This window comes from Strongylocentrotus purpuratus, unplaced genomic scaffold, assembly GCF_000002235.5.
Source record: "Strongylocentrotus purpuratus isolate Spur 01 unplaced genomic scaffold, Spur_5.0 spur5_scaffold_6, whole genome shotgun sequence".
Taxonomy (NCBI): domain Eukaryota; kingdom Metazoa; phylum Echinodermata; class Echinoidea; order Camarodonta; family Strongylocentrotidae; genus Strongylocentrotus; species Strongylocentrotus purpuratus.
This window is the reverse complement of record NW_022145612.1, coordinates 48,541,445-48,563,565: the sequence shown is the minus strand read 5'-3', so window position 1 is coordinate 48,563,565 and position 22,121 is coordinate 48,541,445. Positions and strand designations below refer to the sequence as shown.

At 37.3% G+C, this 22,121-nt stretch overlaps 2 protein-coding genes across 2 annotated transcripts; one reads left to right on the top strand and one right to left on the bottom strand.

Moving 5' to 3' along the window:
• Window positions 1–1,147: 1,147 nt before the first annotated feature.
• Window positions 1,148–3,099, top strand: LOC581924 (PI-PLC X domain-containing protein 3). Its single transcript, XM_781901.5, has 2 exons — window positions 1,148–1,318; window positions 2,217–3,099. The coding sequence occupies exons 1-2, from the start codon at window positions 1,168–1,170 to the stop codon at window positions 3,050–3,052; spliced, it is 987 nt and encodes a 328-aa protein (XP_786994.3). The 5' UTR covers window positions 1,148–1,167; the 3' UTR covers window positions 3,053–3,099.
• Window positions 3,100–6,222: 3,123 nt separating this feature from the next.
• LOC581879 (coiled-coil domain-containing protein 66) lies at window positions 6,223–20,332 on the bottom strand. Its single transcript, XM_031000274.1, has 16 exons — window positions 20,164–20,332; window positions 17,647–17,708; window positions 17,240–17,262; window positions 16,462–16,822; window positions 15,675–16,007; window positions 15,090–15,265; window positions 14,147–14,290; window positions 13,401–13,467; window positions 12,831–12,979; window positions 12,338–12,471; window positions 12,070–12,157; window positions 11,286–11,592; window positions 10,445–10,657; window positions 9,287–10,080; window positions 8,604–8,687; window positions 6,223–8,049 (listed from the first exon to the last, which is right to left on the bottom strand). The coding sequence occupies exons 1-16, from the start codon at window positions 20,172–20,174 to the stop codon at window positions 7,984–7,986; spliced, it is 3,012 nt and encodes a 1,003-aa protein (XP_030856134.1). The 5' UTR covers window positions 20,175–20,332; the 3' UTR covers window positions 6,223–7,983.
• Between the last annotated feature and the right edge of the window lie 1,789 nt (window positions 20,333–22,121).

Below are 22,121 nucleotides of genomic sequence, written 5' to 3'. Positions count from 1 at the left end.
TTAAAATAGGCCTATATTTCAAAAGAAAGCAACACATTATATCCGATACAGGCACCGAATGATCGGGGGGGGGGGTGGCGTGTATCTGTAACAAGATACACACGTTTTCAAAATACTTTTGGAAAACTTGTGCACCATTCTTTCAGTTTTCCCCTTCAGGATATCATAAAATCTTATATATTAGTGCCATATCATGGGCATGTGCATCCGATTTTGTGATGAGGGGAACTGAGACATATTGTTTTGGTTACACCTAGTTGGTCTGAAATCCCGAGAAGATTCACATAGTGGTTACAAAGAAACGTGAGCATGGACACAGATCTTCATTCAGTTATTTATTCATTTATTTATTTATTTATTATGACAGGCAGGGTACATATTGAGCTCAGGTATATTGCATGTTCGGTTTCAAGTAAAATCATGACTGCCGACCCCCGAATTGTCTACTAGGCTGTCCTAAAATCGTTGGTCTCTAAGGAGCATTCATATTTCTTTTTTGTTTGTTTCTTTTTCTTTGTTCTTTGTTCTTTTTTCTTCTTTTTTGGAGGGCGGGGGGGGGGGGGAGCACGGTAGTGCATATGCCTCTTAACTAAACAGTTTCATCCTTATACAGGCCTATCGGATTCGTTTCCCACGTACAAACTTAAATCTATTCTTCTATATAAAAGGCAATGTATATCATTAAAGATAGTGTTTCAGTAAACAATCAGCTCTCTGATGACAGCCAAGGCCGCGAATAAACAACTATATAGCAGTGGGGTTGTTCATGTTTCACGTTGAAAGTAATGAACTGACACGCCCACTGTTTAGTCGCCAAGAAACAGCTGTTTGTCTATGAGACGCACTACCCACAACGAACTCGGCCCTCCTGTTAAATTGTGCACCTCTCAGTTTTTAATTTAATATTTTTATTTTACAGGTTACAGGATATTTTACAGGTTATCATGGAATGAGGAAACCAATGCAGAAGACAGGATGAAGCACACCTGGTGGCGGTATGTTGGAAGCAAACTAGCGCCAAATTATCTTGCAGAGGGGGGGGGGGGGGGGGGGGGGGGGGTATTTTAATTATGTAGAGTGAAGGGCGAAACTACTAAAGCGATGTTGGTATTGGGCGAGTTTTTATATAGACTTCGGTGATTAGCAAATTTGTAGAGATGATGTCGAATGTCACCGCCTTCTCTTAGCAGTATGGCGAGAAAAGAGGACGGATTAAATATGGAGAATGGAACCGCAACATATAAAACATTTCCAAACTGGATGGGAGAGTTGCCAGACAGATTACGAAGTGAATCACTGAAAAATATAGCTATTCCAGGTAAGTAGCTGTAAACGACTGTCCCATACCTTCATTTTGATGTTAGATTAATTATTATGTTATGACCGAGTCGAGATCGAGCCTTGAGAATTGAGATATGTTAATTGTATATATTCAATTCAATCAAATTCAATTCATTTATTTTTCCTCTTTCAATCGATCATATTTACAATGATGGTACATTTTAACATATTCACATATTTATATACATATAGACTAGAGGTCTAGGTCTAACTGTTAGATCTATAGATGCAATTTGCACAATACAAGTCAATAGTCAATACATTAAAAAAATAAACATGAAATTGAAAGGGAAGGAGGGCCGACTAAAAAGCAGAGCTTGTAGGGTGTAAGCCCGCTTTAAAAGTAATTATTATGAATTATTATTTTATGAGTAAAAACAACAACAATAACTGATTCAGTAATACCAAAAAAAAAAAATCATTTTTAAATGCAAAACATTGATAAATACATAGTCTACATGTTTATAAAAAGAAACAATCAAAGTTGCATAAAGTCACACTACAAATTATATTTGATTGACTCATCTATGCGTCTCGTCTTATTATTCATTTCTCTCGACCATGATAGATTGATAATCATGATGAATCAACATGTATTTCTTCCTTTTACATGATTAATCTTTATTTTTGATATTTTACTATAATTTTGTTTTTTTTATTTTTGAAGGAAAATTTGGCAAACTTCTTTTCATGATGAAAAATCTCACCTGCAGTGTAGTTAGTGAAAAAGAAGGTCCAATATTAACGTTACTAGGATAACATTTACTAACATTGCCGTTAAGTGGAATGGCTTTCAAGAGATGAATTCAGCTACAAATTTAACAATTTAAACTTGTCAAAATCCACATTTTAGACTTTTCATCCTCTCTTTATAGGCTCTCATGACTCATTCAGTTTCTTCCTCGACTGCCAGTCACCTGTTGCATCAGGATCACCAGACACAGTACGGAACCTTGTTGCGGTCTTTGGTGATGCAGCCAAGAAGATCGTCCACAGTTGGTCAGTCACACAGGCACTCAACTTCAAACAGCAGCTGGACCTGGGGATTCGCTACTTTGATTTCCGTATATCCCGCTGTCCAGGCAAGGAGGGCTTCTATTTCGTCCATGGCCTGCATGGGTTACGAGTCAGTGATTGCCTGCGAGAAATCAATGACTGGTTGAATGAACACCCCAGGGAAGTTGTCATTATTGATTTCAATCACTTGTACTGCATGCAGGAGAAGCACAGTGAGCTGATATCCTGCGTAGAGGAAGCCTTCTCCTCCAAACTTTGTCCAGAGATGGATTTAGAAGCGGTTACCCTGAATGTCCTCTGTGACGAAGGTTGGCAGGTCATTACAATCTACCATCACGATGAGACATCGGTGAAGCATACTAACCTCTGGCAAGGCACAAGAATCCACAGTGTATGGCCCAACACTGCTGAAGCACCCAAGATGGTGAACATACTCAATGCTCACCACACCAGGGGTAGGCCCCCTGATAAGTTTTACGTATCACAGGGTGTCTTGACACCAACTGGCACCACCATTCTACAGCACATTGGTAATAACTTGAAAGGTGTGCTTGCAGGTCCTGCGATTAGGAATACGAAGTACTTCCTCCAAGATAAAACTATTGGACCCACTGGTATTAATATTGTCATTGCAGACTTTGTAGAGATGGAGCAGTATGTTGAAGCTGTGCTTGCTCTCAATTCAAAGGAGTAATGGAGTCATGCAAAGTGCCAAACTTGCCCTAGAGAAGAAAAAAAAAAGCGCCCAGTTAAGAAAGATACTTGTATGTACAGGTATTTGTACTGAAATGTCTCGCATCTTATTTATTTATGAATATATATTATGCATTTTAAAGGAGATTTTTAAATACTAGAAAATGTTTGTGTAGTACATTGTTTTAATGTATCAAAGAGTAGTTAAAGTACTATTGTGTGAAATTACATGACTTCAAGCAACTTTTTCCTATTTTTAAAACAGTATTAATATTTATTTATTAATATATTATGCATTTTAAAGGAGATTTTTAAATACTAGAAAATGTTTGTGTAGTACATTGTTTTAATGTATCAAAGAGTAGTTAAAGTACTATTATGTGAAATTACATGACTTCAAGCAACTTTTTCCTATTTTTAAAACAGTATTAATATGAATTTAGATATTTATATTCAAATTAAGGAAATAAAATATGTAGCTATTTCAGTGGCCCGGCTGTAAAAGAAGTGCTACCATGAAACCTGTATATAAAGATCACTCAAGGGAAATGTGCAAAAGTGGTCTTTATGAGCGGGTGGTCTTTATGTACAGGTTCTTTTAGTGCAGGTTTCAGTGAGAAACCATATGCAAGGAAAATAAAAATGTAGTCTTTATATGATAATTAGGGTAGCATCTCACTAAACTGTCATGACAAGTCCAGCAAACTTCCTATTTATACATGTTTTAAAATTCAAATGTATTTTAATTCAATGTCCGCAAATGATGGTTTCTTGAAATGATGCCATGTTTTTACCCCGCCCCCCCAAAAAAAAAAATTAAAAAAAATAAAAATAAAAATAAAAAAATAAATAATAATAATCTGTATGGAAAGTAGTTTCTTACCTTCAAAGTTATCAGTATGCATAGGTACAGTATATAACACAAGTCCAACAGAAAAGCTACATGGGAGAAAGCTACCAGTACATGGATGAACCAGCATTTGAAATATGTGTGCAGACAAATATAAATGAACTTTGTTCTCTTCCCCAAATTCTTACTAACCATTTAATACTATTGAATGATGTTGCTCAAGACATAATTACTCAGATGTAGTGCATTAAAGCAACATTGAACTATTAAAATTAATCATGTTTGAAATTTGAAGTAAAGAGTGTCTTTGGTAGCATATTTAGTAATATTTCCACTCTTGCCTAATTCCAAGTACCGGTAAGCCTGAAATCTCTCAGGATTCAACCTATTCAGTCCAAGTGAAAATATAACATTTTGTCTCTGCATCTAACATCGACTGGTACATTCTCTTTAATTATTCTGTTCCTTGTTAAGAAATATATGCACTTTATGTGTGTGTGTGTGTGTGTGTGTGTGTGTGTGTGTGTGTGTGAATGATTCAGGACGAGCAGCGTTCCTTGCATTTGCATATTGATTCCAAGGTGCTTTATAATTAAGAGTTTGGAAGAAAAAAAATCTGCAAAGCCCATATTCATACTACAAATATGTATTTGATTGAGAAAAAAATGTAAACTTAACATTTTCCAATTTGGCTACTATCTATCATCTTACCACAAAGCCATGCCAATGTTTACTTATTTTTCATTACAGTGCACTGTATCTTCCCCTTGTAGATTACATGTACAATGGAATTTTCTTTAGCCTTTTGAGCTGTACTCTGTTGGTGATTTACAATTTGATATTGTATTGTAATAGTATGGACAGTTTCATTTCAGTCTAATTCAGCCAGATATAACTTCAAACAAATAGAATTGTTCCCATATTTTGTACCATGACATTTTAAGCTGCTGCAATTATGGATGGTTATACAAATGTTTATACCATGACTTGAACTTTAAGTTATTACGAAATAGAATGGAAGAGAATTCCAAATACCTGTAGATGCATGCTGGATATATTGATCAAGGACACTGAAGTCCTCGGTAGTACATTTAGTTTTGCTGATCAAGCATTGTGAAAAAATGCTAGACCGTTTCATCTCATGTTTTTTTCTTGCAATCTTTGAACTCAATAAAAATGAATCATAAAGTGATATTCAATATGCCACTTGTCTTTTAAATTTCTAGATCTCTTTTTTTTTACCTATATTTTTTCTAAAATAATTTTTTTAAAAATTAAATTTCTTCATGCTTTTAAAGTAAATAAAAAGATGTACATGACCTCTAGAATATATCATCATCAGTATGAAATTACCTAAAATAAAAACAATGGGAAAATCAATGTAAATGAAAAAGTTCATCCATTCTTCCTAAGTAAGAATTCATCAACCAATAAGAAATTCTTCTGTCTCTAAGTAAAAAGTGAAATATTTTCCATTTATCACTTGTTCCCTTTTGTTAAAGAACTGCAGTATTGGTTTCTGTAAATGTAGTCTTTTTGACAAATTACATGAATATATTAAACTTTATTAACACACAAAATTCCACTTACATACGTAAATAGTAATCAGGAAGAAAATCTGTTTACAGCAATTATTTCAAAGTTTATTATCCACAACAAAATCAACAGCATAAACATCAAAGATATATAGCATATAAAATATTTGTACATGAATGTTCTATTAAGCAATAAATATAAGCTTAGACAACACAAGAATCAAACTTTCAAAAAAATGTGATATACTCATGTCAATACTTGATTCTGTTTTTCGCTTCAGGATAAAGCCATATAGAATATAGTTTTTGTTTTAGTACACAGGTGTAAGTACCATATAATTACGAAAAATGCTTCTCTGGACAACACAATTTAAACACAATACAACCATCTTGATATTAACAACATTTATGAACATATTTACTGTACTAACTTATAGATGTGTACATTAGGCAAAAAAAAAAAAAAACATGTTTAGCGACTTGCCTTTTTGAAAAATAGGAAGGAGGAGCCCCTTTTTTTCTTTAAAAAAAAAGAAAAGGAAGCGGGCGGGGACGCTAAACATGAATGTTTTTTTTAATGGCCTGATCTTCACAGTGATGATATTCAGACTAAATACATTTTACAATTATGCAAGGTAGTTCTTTGTACTTTTCTCTGGGAGGATCTTATAGCACCAATATATCATGACGTATATCACTAATAAATAAAATAAACCCCACTAGTACCACTAGATATAAGACACCCCCATCAAAACAGAAAAACACCTCTTTGCTATGGACAAGCAGATTGAAAATTGAATTTGCATGTGGTTAGTACAATTCATAGTTTTTTGAATAAAGAACATGTACTTATCCTTTGTTGCAGTATATAAGAAAAACAATATCACCTGGGCGGTGTTTCATAAAGCTGTTCGTAAAGTTACGCATGACTTTACGAATGACTTGTATACGAAAAGCCAAATGGGATGCTCAATCATTTTTAACAGCATCAACTAAAGTTATTATTATAACAAACATTTTTAATGCAAGGTATATTTTTGGCCATAATTTACTTGAGGTTATTGAAAATAAAGTCACACTTTGTTAAAACATCAGGAAAATCTTTGGGCATCCTACCTGGCACTTCATATACAAGTCGTTCATAAAGTCATGCGTAACTTTACGAACAGCTTTCTGAAACACCCCCTGGTAGTATTTTGTAACTATGTTATCTTCATGTAAGTGAGATGGGTGTTAATTGTCACAAAAATTTAAACTGTCTTAATTCATAGTTGTCATGACAACTAGTATACCTTCTACTCAACCACAAGTTGGCATAGTTAACAGAATGCCACCTATGGACAAATATAATCAAAGTAAAACATTATATATCTTGCAGATGAACCACACTGAATATTAAAAATATTTAAAGAGAGAAAACAAATAAGAAATTATGTGTAAAACTATCCAAAAATGCCCCCTCCCACCCCCCCCCCTCCAAAAAAAAAAGAGGAACATCTCAAGGATTTTTAAAATAAATTTAGTTAAACAACAAATATGCCCCTACTTTATTCTATATCATTAAATACAGTAGATTGAGTGTAAAAATAAAAGAAGTCTTGTTATTCATGCAAAGAAGAAAAATGTGTAGAAATAGGACAAGTTTTAACATATTGCACAATATCTGTATAATTCATATACAATTGACAAAACTCTAGTACATATATCCCTACAAGCAACAATCTTTCAGCAGGGAATGTTAGTATATCATTCTATGTGAAATGGAAGCAGATAATACGGTGATTGACACATGCCCAGGCAACCTTATCTCTGGCCTTTACGTCATCAAAAATATAGGGTTAGGGCTGACATTGGTTATATGTTAGGTTTAGGAGACACGATATCGTTTTGGCTCCACAATTGCAGTTACAGATTCAGTTAGTTTTGGAAACTGAATGAGGAGCAATTGGCCCCAAAAGCATGTGTCGCCACACACAAAATTAACTGTACAAACACTTATGTCATACAATTTCCTACGAGAGATGTCCTCGATGGCAAGAAAGTCATTTTCAAGAAATTCAGTCAGTGTAACACGCAAATATTACATTTTACTGAATTAAGTTTTAGAATCAACCGCTTTCGTCATAACAATTTTAATAACTTTTTGTGTACTTTTTGTGTAGAGGTGTCTTGTTCGAGTCAGAAGGTCGACGGATTGTTGATCACAAGGTTCACGGTTGGAGTCCAGCCGCGGCACTAATGTCCTTTGGCAAGACATTGATCTACATTTGCAACACTCGACCCAGGTGATGTAAATGGGTACCTGGCAGGAATTAATTCCTTGAAATGCTAGAGCGCCTTCATGGCCACTTTGCTAAAGCCAGGGTAATAATCGGGGCAGCACCAGGAGCGTCACAAAGTGACTGACATGTGCGCCATATAAGAAGCCACCATTTTCATTATTATTATCATTATAATCAGTAGGTGTAATTTCATGGCCATAATTCATCAAACGGCCATTCTTCAGCAGTCATGTAGTAGGATCACTCAACCAAGCAGCCAGTCACTTTATATGAACACAGGTGATGAAGGTGGTAAACCAATCTCCAACTCTTTCTGCTTCATCAGAAGACCCTACAAATCAAACAAAATCAACAAGTATAGGCACATGATTAGTAGATGATTTGACCAACTGACCACAAATAATAAATTACGATAATGTTCACTCAATACCCAGTATTGACCCTCTGAATGTGATTCAGAAATAATCATTCACTATTGGGAGGGTTGTAAGAAGACATATTATTTCTGAATTTGTGATTTATTGGACACGATTAGAAAGTATGTATTGATTAGGAAGATGACCATGTCCTTTTCCATAAAATACAAGTCAAGTATTAACATTATTGCCAAGCTCTTCCAAATAAAGAATTGAGACTAGCATATCTGTTCATAAAAATCATGCTTATTCAGTGCCTTTTTAGAAGTGTAACATGGGCGGCACAATTCAAACATCCCACTGGTATAAGCTAGTAATGGATATATTCATAGTTGTAACAGTAACTTGTTGAATACTGAAATACACTATCTATCGTATACCACTTGTTCGTCTCTGTTATTCTCCACAATACCAAGCTCAAGCTACATAGCAGTACACAAGAAATTCAGGTCTTTCCATTCTTACATACCTGTCTTAGCGTTGACAGCTGTAGGAGAATCTCCTCTTGTCTGTGTTCTTTGTCTTTCAGTCTGTCAGGATTCAACAATGGATCCTGTAAATAGGAGAGAGATATTTGTTAACGCTAGATGATAATTACACCTGGTATTCATATATTACAGATTTTACATTTGAAATTGTGAAGTGAATGATGCAGATCCAGTCCCTTGTATAACAGCCAAATGACCACAAAAAAAGAGGTAAATGCCAAAGAAAACTGTTTACAAAAAAATCAAATATGAAATCCTGCAAAGATCACCACAGATAAGTATTCAAATTTGCAGACACTTACACCCTATCCATTTTTTTTTCTCATGAGAACAGCTCTTTTAAATCTTGATGTGTTTGCTTCCATTATCTCAACACACATCCATAAATTGACCAAAGATACTGATGAATGAATACTTTAAGATATTGAAAGTTTCTTGCATGAATTTATAATAATGTATCTATATCCAATAATTGCTTTGTTGTGACAATTCTATATTGTATATTCACAAAGCACACCACTGAGCAAAATTTATCAATGAAGCAATTTTCAACAGTCATGCACATATCAAGTCAGACCAATTCATGCTTGCTCATGCGGTAATATCTAAATTTATGTTTTTAGAAATATGTTAGAAAACATTACCAATGGCTTCTAAAACTGACCATTTCTCTATTAGATTGCCTAGAATTCCTGGAGGCTCTGCTTGCATCTCTTGTCAAGGCATCATTCGTCTTGGGGACCTGTCGTGGTGGAGCAGGGGCGGGGCTTACAGATAGCCTACCCTCAAGTAATTCATCATCTTCAGTTCTCATAAATGGCACAAAGTCATTGTTCCTGAGAGTTGGTGTTTGCGTACTGGAGCTATCCTCACTGGAAGATGGTCGGAACTCCTTCCTGCTCTGCTGCTGTGACATCACTCTTTCTTGCGCTAACACAGCAGCCTCTCGTCTTGAACCTGCTCTCTCACGTTTGTTTTCTTTTTCTTCTGTGTGATGTGATAACTTTGTATCTGCTCTAGATTTCCTCCCCTGGCTCTCAGTCTCCATCTTTTTCTCCATTTGCGTCTGTTTTGGTTGAGACACCCTCTTGGGAGCACTCCTCTCCTGTAAACTAAGTAACTCCTCCTGTCTCTTCTTCAGTCTTTCTTCCCTCTTACGTTTACTCATCGACATGTCCTTTTCAGAGTTTTTCATTCCCTTTTTAGCTTGTTCACTTTGGCCCCATTTTGGTTTTGAGGCATCACTGTTTTTCCTACTCTTGCTGGCTTTATTGTCAGACGTTTCTTCTTTGATGGAAACCACCTTCGAACCTTTCTCCTTTTTTCTGCCTCCTTCCGCAAGCTGCCTGCTCTTTTCATGATCAGTACGTTTCTTGCTTTTGGGCTTGTACTCGGCTCCTTCACTGGCCATCCGTATAGCTTCAATCAGTCTTGGTGATATATAGTTTACATCCAGATCTATTTCCATGTGGAAGAAGAAATGTAGAGTTTTAAAGATTATATTTGATAAATAAGAATCTTATCAAAATGCCTTTGTAACCATTCGTTAATGATATTTTGGAGATTATAAAAAGTGGAATCTGTAACAAGCACCTTTGAATAACCAGGTGTATTAAAAGGTATATTGATAATTGTAAGTGATAAGCTGTGAAAATTCAATAATTTTCATGTCTTTCCTCTTCTCTCTCTCTCTGTCTCTCTAGTACCTAAGTGCATAGAGATGCAAAGTTGCCATTCATTCACACGTCTAACAAAACTGCAGCGGCATTTGTGGGGCTATGGCCGCGTTATAATAACAATAACACCATCTCACTATGCTTACCAGTTTGTGTTGATACCTCATTGATGGGGGAAGTTGCCGCATCCTGGATGTGAGTTGCCACAGTACGGGCATTCCCTTGAAGGTCTGCAGAGGGGTGTTGCTCTTGTCTTGGTGAGAAACTGATGGAGGTAGTTGGTTTCAAAGCAGGCTGAGGGTGAGATCCAATGGCCTGGGCAGGAAGTCTGGGGGAAGCCTCTGGGCTTTGCCGTTTGTCTGGAGGTAGTTGAGAGAAAGCATGAATTTGAATGAGATACAAGGTGAAAATACAGTTTTCCTTTGATTTTTGTTTAGACAAAACAAAACAATTAGCTGTATATAGATCAAAAATAAAGATGATAACAATGTATACTTAACTGTGACGGTTAACAACATAAATGTGCATGCCACAAAAATGATGAATTTTTTTTTTACCACAAATACTTATATAAGGATCGATTGTAAAGGTTCAAAGTTGTTCTTCACATAGCTGCACTTGATGATCCAAAAGCTGAGCATTTTGTATTCAGTAGGACATCCATGTTCAAAAGTTTGATGCCACCTATCTACTGTTCTTTATTACCAAAGGAGATGATTCCTATATGTCAGATTTTGCATAATACAAAAAGCAAGCAAATGTTTTAAGAACTCAAGGCAATAAATGTTTTAAGAACTCAAGGCAATAAATGTTTTAAGAACTCAAGGCAATAAATGTTTTAAGAACTCAAGGCAATAAATGTTTTAAGAACTCAAGGCAATAAATGTTTTAAGAACTCAAGGCAATAAACTTTTAAAGAACTCAAGGCAATAAAACATTTATTAAATGTTTGAAAAAAATGAATATAGTTGTACCCCCCAAACATACCTTCCCAGCTTTTCCTAAGGTTGCTGACATCATGGCCCTGCCTCTCTAGCTTCCGCATCCTCCCTGCGTGTTTCTCTCTCATGGCTGCATCGTGTGCATTCTGCATGCTCTCTTCTAAGGCTCTCTGCTTAGCCGCACAGGCCTCTTCTTTCTTCCTCAGCTTCTCCTGCTCATGCTCGAAGTCTCGGGCAAGATGGTCCCTTTCCTCGGCCAACTTTCTCTCCTCCTCGGCCTCCTCCTGCCGCCGAAGGGCCAATGCCTCTTGCTTTTTCCTCCGCTTCTCCTCCACCTGGGCCTGCACAAACGCCTGTTGGATAGGGAAGAATGTGTGGTGAGTTGAGGGAGATGGATAAGAAAAAAAATACTCAAGCAATACAAACATTTGTCAAACAGATAAATCAGTATTTGTCATTGGTTAACAAGTAACCAGCAGCCTTTCACAGAACTAAAATTGTCAAAGAATCAATTATGCCTTTCCTTGAAAATATTATATTGCAATTAGTATTACTTTACAACTGCCTTTCAACATTTACAACATCCTTTGCATTCTTTGTATGGAATGCACTCAAGCTTTAGTGGAATATTTTTTAAATCCCAATACACCAATATAGAATAGTGAAAGATAAACCAATACATTTAGGTGAATGGATCATCACTAAAGTTTCCACAAATTTACAAGCATTTCAACTACTTACATACTAGTATATGATTTTTTTTTAATGAAAAAGTGAGATTCAAAGTTATTAAGAAGTAATCTACAAAGATTCATACAAAATTTACTTACCATATGTTCCAATTTCTTCTTTTTCTGGATATCTCTTCTCTCCATTTCAGCTGGATCAATCAGAGCATTGGCAGGCCTCAAGTGCGATCTGATGGGTTTTTGGAGCAAGAGAGAGAAAACTTATACTAGAGTAATCTTATTCATGATACTGTCATATAATACAAGCTCAACATAACTGTTAATTTATTACTGACCTACAGATCAACTGGATGTCAACTAGTAGTGTCAGAAGTATAGTGATATAAAAATCAAGGTTAAAGGAACTGACCTGGGAGAAGCATCATCGTTGGTGTGGGGAGAACGGGAGCGGTTAAGTGGCGCACTTTTTGGTTGCTCCGTTTCCCTAGTCTGTTCTTTCCTCTCAGCTGCCATCCTACTCATAACACGAGAGTCATCTTGTACCTTGAATGAAAGAAATCAAAGAAAACATGTTTTGTGATCAGTTTTGTGATTAGCATGATCAGCCTGAAACAAAGCATTGACAAGGCCTGACATCAGGAGAAGGCCCTTTATTGAGAGAGAGAGAGAGAGAGAAACCAAGGACTTGCTTTCATCACTTAAGAAAAAGGGATCATGGGGGACCAACAGGTACCGCTTAGGCATTGTCGGAAATATAGAGGGCGCAAGTAGATACAAATAGTGCAGTCCTGCGTTTAATCCGTTGCCCACGATAACAAGGTCATTCCTGTACTTAACTTATGGGAATGACAGTAGTCGGTAGTCAACAGGTTGCAGAAGCCCAATGAAACACACATGCTTACCTGGCTGACCTTGTTATCCATTCGAGATATCATCTTGGGCTGAGGATGTTCAACAGGTTCTGCCCAGTGCTGCATGACGGCCGATTCTGCGGCACGGTCGCTGGCCTTTTCCTGCTCTTTCTTCTCTTTAGCCTCTCTCTTCTGCCTCTCTGTTTAGCCAAGGAATATTGAGCAGACAAGTGATAAAGATTTATCATTTAATGCAATATCAATATCAAACTAGGAAAAACAGAACCTCCCACAAGTGGGAATGTATTTAAGTACAGTAGAAATTTTATAAATAGGTTAGACATTTTGTAGTAAAAATGCAGGCACAAATAATTTTTTCCCGTAGAAAAAAAAAGGTGAAAAATTCCATTGAAATGCTGACACTTTTGTAACAGGAGGGTTTACTCACTTTTGTGCATTATCATATTTGATTATCATCATGGCCCACTCGATCCTTACTTAAAATTGATTTCTAAATTTCTGCAGATATATAAATTAACCGTTAAAAAAACAATTAAAAAAATCCACAAAATTGAACAGTGAAATAGTGCATTGTCATAATTGCTGAAAAAGAATATTTACCCAAGTCTTCAAGCCACAGTTGTTTCTCTTTCCTTTTAAAATCATCATCGTGTCCATTATGCATTCCCTGTGCAAAGGAGAAACAAAAGTGTAAGAAGTTGGCTTGAGTATGTGCATTTTAATGCATACACATACATACATTTTTTATGTTAGTTAATTTAATTCAAACTCAGTAATCAACATAATGATCTATGCTATTGTTTTCAATGTTTATAAAGAAATGCCTGTATACAAGCACCCCAGTATCTTAAAATGTACTGGTCTAATTATCACCATATGTAATTACATTATATACTAGATTGTACAGAAAGTTGGAATTGAGGATGGGATAAAATTAATTAATTAGTCCACTGAAATATGGTATTCTCAGCTAATCTGATACTGTAGACAGTGATTTTATCTGCCACAATATTTTCTAAAGCAATATACAATGAACAGGCAGAAAATCCATGATATCCTCTGTTTGGAGCCAAGGGTTTTAAATAGACCATTGGTGTCTCTTATTTTACAAATAACTTGATCACTTTAAGCCATGGGTTATCACATTTAGATGGGAACCTTTCTTGTATGGTAGGCATGGTAGGAAAGAATGATGGAGGGTCACATGGTGTCATTTGACCAATTACATTGCCTGCATTCTTAAACCCATTTTTATAAAAGGTTAAACAGGGTTGTTATAAGATCATAGACAAAGGAGAGCTACTTAATGTGTCATAGCTATACAGAGTGACCGATATACAACACACCCCAATGGCAAAAGAGCTTCTCATTGCTGCTGGTACATTCCTCTGCTTCTCCCTGTGACTAAGACCAGAAATTGACTGGCTCATCATGTCATTTGACCCTTGACCTCTGCTGCTTCGACCTGGACTTGGATCACTCGTACTGACCTTTACCAAATAAGAGAAAAGCAGAATTAAAGTTAGGCAATCAATGGCATCCTGTCTTTTGTTATTTTCTAACTGTCAAAATAAGTGACATTGCATCTGTGATTAGTTGATCACAGTAAGGCCTAAAATAAAAACTTGTTGTATTGCCCTTTGCGACCGACCAAAAAATCAGAAAATCTATGTTCGGCATTTTAAAAAAGTTTTTTTTTTTCCAACCGTTTTTTAGATTTTTTTTAGATTAATGAATAAAAAAATATGTATTTTAGTCGTTTAAATAGGATATAAATGCATAAAATCAAATTATTCCAAAATTCTCACTCGTGCAGAACCATGGTTAATTATGAGGTGAAAAAGATATGAATAGAATGATGACACTGAAACACATGTATTAGAGCATTAAAAACTGAGAAATATCAGCCAAAAGAGGGCGACAAAAAAAAGTTTTAAAAAATAAAAACTTTTCTGACCGACCGACCCATGTTTTGGCACCCAAAGGACAATACAACAAGTTTTTATTTTAGGCCTAATAGAAAACATCCCCATCGCATTAACAAAGTAAAAATAGTCTCGCTTGTCCATTTTTTTTTCTTCTGAGAGGGAGAAATCTCTTAATTGGAGTTATGTTTTCATGTTCATGCACAATGAAACAACTATGAGTCATAATGTAATTTCACTGCAAAGATCAGATGGTTATTTCTGTTATACTGATATTGAGAAGATACTTACAACTACATACATTATATTGCATAACTGCACAAGAAACAGCATTTTACATAAGACATACAATAAACTTTACTACCTGTGGTACTTGATTGTCTCTAGGAGATGAAGCATCCACACTACTCCTCATTGGGGCTCCACCACCGGGCTGTCCCCATGGATTCCATCCATCAGAGTTCACCGCTATCTGGCTACGCCCCCTCCGGCCCCTGCCTTCTTTCTCCTGAGCGGCTTGTTTCGCTGCGAGCTGAGCATCTGAGGTCAATAAAGCAGGATGTTTGTAATCATTTATATTAGTTTCAAAAAATGATTCCTCATGTATCGTAAGTAACGCCAATTTTCAATATTTAGTTCATCCATTTCAATTACATCAACATGATAAGGGCTTTGCTAAAAAACAGTTCATTTTTGTTCCAGTACTTCTCTCCTCTTTTAGAAAATCAATGACTGTCTTTAAAAAAATAGCCATATAGTGATGATGTTAAGTGACTTCCCCAAAGAATTCAACCATATTGGCCGATTAATATGCATGACTGTCAGTGCAGCATGCAACTTTACAGAATTTCATTTTCTAGTGTGTGTGTCCCTCAAAGTATGCTCTCAAAGTATGCTCTCAAAGTATAGAGAGATATATGGCTTGGACTGCCTAGCTACAAACACTTACCAAGCTCCTGCTTCCATTGTTGTTTTTTCCTCTCCACCAAAGACCTGTCATTCTGCTCACTCATGCCTATGGTATTGAGGATATCTGCCTGACCCAATCTAGGAGACTGCTTCTGGACAACGGCTGCTGTCCTAGTTGACTCCTGGGTCCTCGTCTCCTTAGGTGCATCATTGCTAGCTGTCTGATCATTATTATTACCGTCTTGATTATTGTTGGCATTGGTGATCACGGCAGAAGTGTTTTCATCACCATCTCTTTCCCTCGCCTTTTCGCTTTCTTTATTCTCATTTTCCTGGTTGATGCTGCTCAGATTCACCTTTAGTTCACCAGCATCTAATGCATTAAGAGACATACACTGTAATCAGTAGTAGGATCAGAATGATTTACAGCTAGTCATAGCAGAAGTTGAATACATTTGAGCTCTGTTAGACACACGCAATATGTGTACATGTATTAATCAATAACATTTTTTAATAGAAATGCAATCATAAATATGTCAAGCACATCAAAATCGATGTGCCAAATTCACCTTTTTAAAAAGAGCATTTCAACTCCTTTTTGAGAGGACAAATGTCACATATCAAAGGTCAAGCAGATATATATCAAAGGGACAGTTCATTTTTATTTTGGTTTGTTTATTTCAACTCAAATCATTCCTATGGCATTGTTAAAGGCACTGGGATGTTTCCATTAAATATGGTATACAATCCAAACATCGTTATTTGGCACAGAGTATATTTTCAAGACCCTCATGGTACTTCCATATATAATGAAGAGAGAGACTCACCAATGGAGAAGCTCGGAGCTCCAGCTGACTCACCGGCGTTGCCGATAGTTTTGAGAATGGCATTAAGCTGATCCTGAGTGAGAGTCACAGTGTCCGCTTGTTTCAAAATCTTCTCTCTCTTAGTGAGAGCCTTCTTGTTTTTATCAATGAAATGACTTTTCACTTTCTCTTTTTGATCTGGGGCTTTGGTAGAATTCTTCTGATTCAAAACGTGTTTGTTCACAGTTTGTTTGTTAGTTGATTTCTGTTGTTCACTTGGTCTACTGCCAGCTGTTTTGCTAAGTTGCTGATTTCCTTCATCAATGGTTCCATTGACATTCCTCCGAACAGGGAAGGATTGAGTCTTGGATTTGTAACTAAACTGCAAAACAAGAGAAGGGAAATGAAGCACTTAGCTATTAAAATTGGATGGTTATGTTTTAAATGTGATAATTAACAATAAATCTATCTCTCTTATCACTGTGTCTGCACAATAATAAAGATATTAGAGAAATTATTACAAGTATTAAAGAAAATATAATATCAATTGTATATGGAAAGAGCTTTCATATTAAATATGCTAACAAAATATGTGTAGAACTCTAGTGGATGATGCTGGTAGATTCATTAAATGTTAACACTTTTATTTCTATTCTCTGAACTCCATGCACTCCACGCCACCCCATCCTTGGTAACACATATTTATTGTACTCTTCAAACTCCAAACCCCGCCGATCCCCCCCCCCCCCCCCCCCCTCTCAAACAAAAAAATAAGGGTGGGGAAGTAATTCTTGCTTACCTTCTTTGGTTTTGCCTTTGTATCTGTGAATAATAACAGTAAAAAACATTATAGTGAAAAACAAAAGGATAAAGCAAAGAGGATAGCATGTGGGATCGTTCTCACAGGAATTCTGCGAAACATAATTCATCATGCAACTCTTTAATATGTAGTAGAGCAGTCAAAGATTTATGTGAGAATACTTTTATCATAGAATGTTTATGGAATGGTTTTTGTAAACATATGCGATTTGAAATTCATTCTCTTAAAGAAGAAATATTTACTATACATGTACATGTATTATGGTCATGGTCACGATGTTACATTGTAGCTACTCCATATTAACTACTTCTTCCTAGCCAATTAAATGGTCATCTCAACTAAAAATAAACTAATAAGTTATAATCAAAATGACAACATACTCATACCTTTAAACATATGACCAATCGAGTTTCCGGACTTGGCTTTGGCAGCTATTCTCAAGCCCTCCCTGTAATAAAATTGGAATATATAGGCTATGAATATAAAGAAAAACAGCATTAAACTATTGAATGAGATCTGTCTGGCTCTGGTGGTTAAATAATTTCACTTACCGTTAGAATACCAAAAAACTTTGTCTAAATCTATCAACTGGCATGGTATGTGTGAACTTTAAATAGTTGGATTAACTCGGCACCATTAATTCTTACTTGTTATTTGCACAAACTTAATCGACCACAACTCCTTGAAATCTAATGTGGTGTATGAAGTTATACCCAGACTACAAAAAACCCTATAAAGGTCACACATAGCTGCATTACTATTCTGGCTCTGTATTAATAACTGTTCTATTGATTCTCAACATTTCAAACACCACTGTACAAAACTCAACTGAGCTCACTCAAAATCGGTACTTTAGTGACAATTGATAACACTTAAATAGCAGAAAATTACAATCTTTTCAACTTACCGATGTTAGAAAGAATATTTTGAAAATTCAAATAGTGAGTCTACTGTCAAACTTGCTGATCAGCCACATCATATTCATTGTGTGCATTAGTGTGCAATTGTTTTTAGTGTGTGTATTGTGTGTAATTGTTGCCTCTCAGCATGTAGTACAGCGCTAGAGGTCGAACACATTAGCATCGACTCTATGCTTTGCTGGAGTGTAAAGGTTAAAGCCCTACATGTATGAATGCTCTAGACCAGGGGGTGTTCATAAAGAGTTCGTAAAGTTACGCATGACTTTACGAACGACTTGTATATGAAGTGCCAGATAGGATGCCCAAAGTTTTTTCTGATATTTCCAATAACCTCAATTAAATTATGGCAAAAAATATACTTTGCATTAAAAATGGTTGTTATAATAATAAGAATGTTAATCTACATCTGCACAGTTCAACTTAATAAATAATAATCAATAATGTTTGAGCATCCCATTTGGCTTTTCAAATAGGTCTACAAGTCGTTCGTAAAGTCATGCGTAACTTTACAAACAGCTTTATGAAACACCCCCAGGTCTTCTCAACTAGTTTATTACTTATTAGAAGTGCCAAATCAAAAAGAATTTGTAGTTGAAGATCCAACCTGTAAGTTTGACTGTGCTGTGAGGGGGCGTAGCGAAATGAGCCGACAGCAGGAGGGGTCCAGGGGTGAAGCCCCAGTGGGGGTGCAGAGGGCAGAGCCCCCTGAAGCTGGTGGATTTTAGGCCTTTATCAAGGGCAGGCCCAGATGTGGCATTTTCAACACCTTTTTATTCTAAAATATATCAATCCTAATTTCATATCAATGTGAACAAATTCTTGGGTACAAATAAAACACTGGAGGTTACTGTAGTTATTTTTGGTGCAATAAATACAGAAAATGTCACAATTAAGTGATAATAAAAAAAGAAAAAAAAAAGATCTGCAATGTAAAAATTGGTAGCACATCGTAAGCTTATTGTTGTGTAGAGTTCAGGTTTGGAGTTGTATAAAATGGTAAAAAACATTAAATTCCCCTTTCTTCCTGCTTTTAAAGCAGACATTTTGGGCTCAACTTCAACTTCTTGATTTTGCTGAGTTTTAATTATGAAATATAATTTTTTTTTTCTTCTTTGCACCCGTGCGACACTCCGACTGAGCATCATCAACTTCGCGAGCATCCGCGTCAACATCGCGTTCTTCAAGGCTCTTCAGCCACGAACAATGAAGTCGCCTCTCCGCCTTCCAGCCTCTGTCCGAGTCTGCATCATCATTGCATCGTGCATGCACGAGAGTCCTTTTCTTCACCCGTCATCATTTTCAATTCCATTGCATTGCCATTGGCATTGGACTTTGTCCGAGTCTGCATCATCATTGCATCATGCACGAGAGCCTCTTTCTTCACCCGTCATCATTTTCAATTCCATTGCATTGCCATTGGCATTGGACTTTCAACGTCATTTCTAAATTCTAGTTTATTCTAGTGTCTACTTCGGGTCTTTTTAGTAAGCTTAAGTCACTGCATTTATTCATGTCCATGCATCTCATTTATTATTGGCCAATTTATCTCTGTGCAATATACCCGGTAGTCTAGATCTAGACTTTTGACTACTTGATTCTCATCAGGGAATAATTTTCCTGGTATCGCATCGCAATTTGCTATGCATTTTTGCATGACTGCTATACAAAATATTGTTTGTGTAGCAGTTTTCTTCCATAGAAATGTACAGAATTTCATTTGAAATATTTATCCATCAGCTGAAATTGCTAATCAAAATATTTGAGGAAAATTATTCCCTGCTCATTCATAATTCATGTCATTCTTAACCGGCAAGTGCGGTGCAGGTGCAGTGGTAATGGAGCGCTGCCCCACGGTCTTGGCAGCGGCATGCAGTGGCAGTGCGATGCCATGCATGTCACAGCTAGCGCTAGCTGCGACGACAGCGACATCGACAGTCGCAGTCGATGATTCACCTACTAATTTGCTCATTGTATTACACTTACCCTCGATTCATAATGATGCTACAGAAGACAACTTATGCATGCATGCATATTATTTATTCCATCATCTGTCGTCGGTTTTCAAATGCAGATTTTCATAAATACAATATTGTTCGCTTCCTTGGTTTCACGGTTGTTATGCTGAAGAAAATAAAATCGGGAATGTATGATTTCTGCGCATGCTCAGTTATATTTAGCATAGACTGCATATTCAGACCTTCTTTTCTTCCGTGAAGAAATCTTTATTCCCAAAATAGCCCTTTATCCGGCCCCTTTACCCAGGGTCAGTGGCTTAATGAGCAAAAAACGTTTAGGGGGTCAGAAAAAAAATCCGTATCACCACCAAGTAGCATAATACAAGGGCGGTGGAGCGTCTTCCAAAAATAGGGAGGGCAACAACCAGGCGCGGATCCAGGATTTCTTAGGGGGGGGGGGGGGGGGGGGGGGGGGGTGGGGGGGGGGGGGGGGGGGGGGGGGGGGGGGGGGGGGGGGGGGGGGGGGGGGGGGGGGGGGGGGGGGGGGGGGGGGGCCCAAATTTGAAATTATGCGAGCCAAAAATTGGAACGTAATGGTGACCAGCAGTGACGTAATGCGGGGGGGGGGTGGGTGCAGGGAGGGGCGAGTTTCCCCCTCCCTCCTCCTCGAAACGCGATAGCTTTGACGTTTCATTAAATTATTAGAGAAAGAAGACGATTCATAGTACCGTTCTCGTAAATAATCCTCTTCTGAATTCAGGTTCACCCCTCCCGCGCGAAGCGCGGAAACTTTTACGTTTCATTAAATAATTAGAGAAACAAGACGATTCGTTGTACAGTTCTCGACTCTTAATCCTCGACTGAATACAGGTTCCCCTCTCCCGCGCGAAGCGCGGAAGCTTTTACGTTTCATTAAATCATTAGAGAAACAAGACGATTCGTTGTACATTTCTCGACTCTTAATCCTCGTCTGAATTCAGTTTTTCCCCCTCCCGCGCGAAGCGCGGAAGGTTTTACGATTCATTAAATCATTAGAGAAACAAGACGATTCGTTGTACATTTCTCGACTCTTAATCCTCGTCTGAATTCAGTTGTCCCCCTCCCGCGCGAAGCGCGGAAGCTTTTACGATTCATTAAATCATTAGAGAAAGAAGACTATTCGTTGTACCGTTCTCGAAAATAATCCTCATCTGAATTCATTTTCACCGCCCCCCCCCCCCCCGGCCCCCCGGCCCCTCCTGCGCGAAGCGCGGAAGCTTTTACGATTCATTAAATCATTAGAGAAAGAAGACGATTCGTTGTACAGTTCTCGACTCTTAATCCTCGTCTGAATACAGGTTACCCCCTCCCGCGCGAAGCGCGGAAGCTTTTACGTTTCTTTAAATCATTAGAGAAACAAGACGATTCGTTGTACATTTCTCGACTCTTAATCCTCGTCTGAATTCAGTTTTCCCCCTCCCGCGCGAAGCGCGAAATCTTTTACGATTCATTAAATCATTAGTGAAAGAAGACGATTCGTTGTACCGTTCTCGACTCTTAATTCTTGTCTAAATGTAGTCCCAACCCCCAACCCCTCCTGCGCGAAGCGCGGAAGCTTTGACGTTTCATTAAATTATTAGAGAAAGAAGACGATTCGTTGTACCGTTCTCGAAAATAATCCTCGTCTGAATTCAGTTACCCCCCCCCCCCCTCCCGCGCGTAGCGCGGAAGCTTTTACGATTCATTAAATTATTAGAGAAAGAAGACGATTCGTTGTACCGTTCTCGAAAATAATCCTCGTCTGAATTCAGTTACCCCCCCTCCTGCGCGTAGCGCGGAAGCTTTTACGATTCATTAAATCATTAGAGAAAGAAGACAATTCGTTGTACCGTTCTCGACTCTTAATTCTTGTCTAAATTCAGTCCCACCCCCCCCCCCTCCTGCGCGAAGCGCGGAAGCTTTTACATTTCTTTAAATCTTTAGAGAAACAAGACGATTCGTTGTACC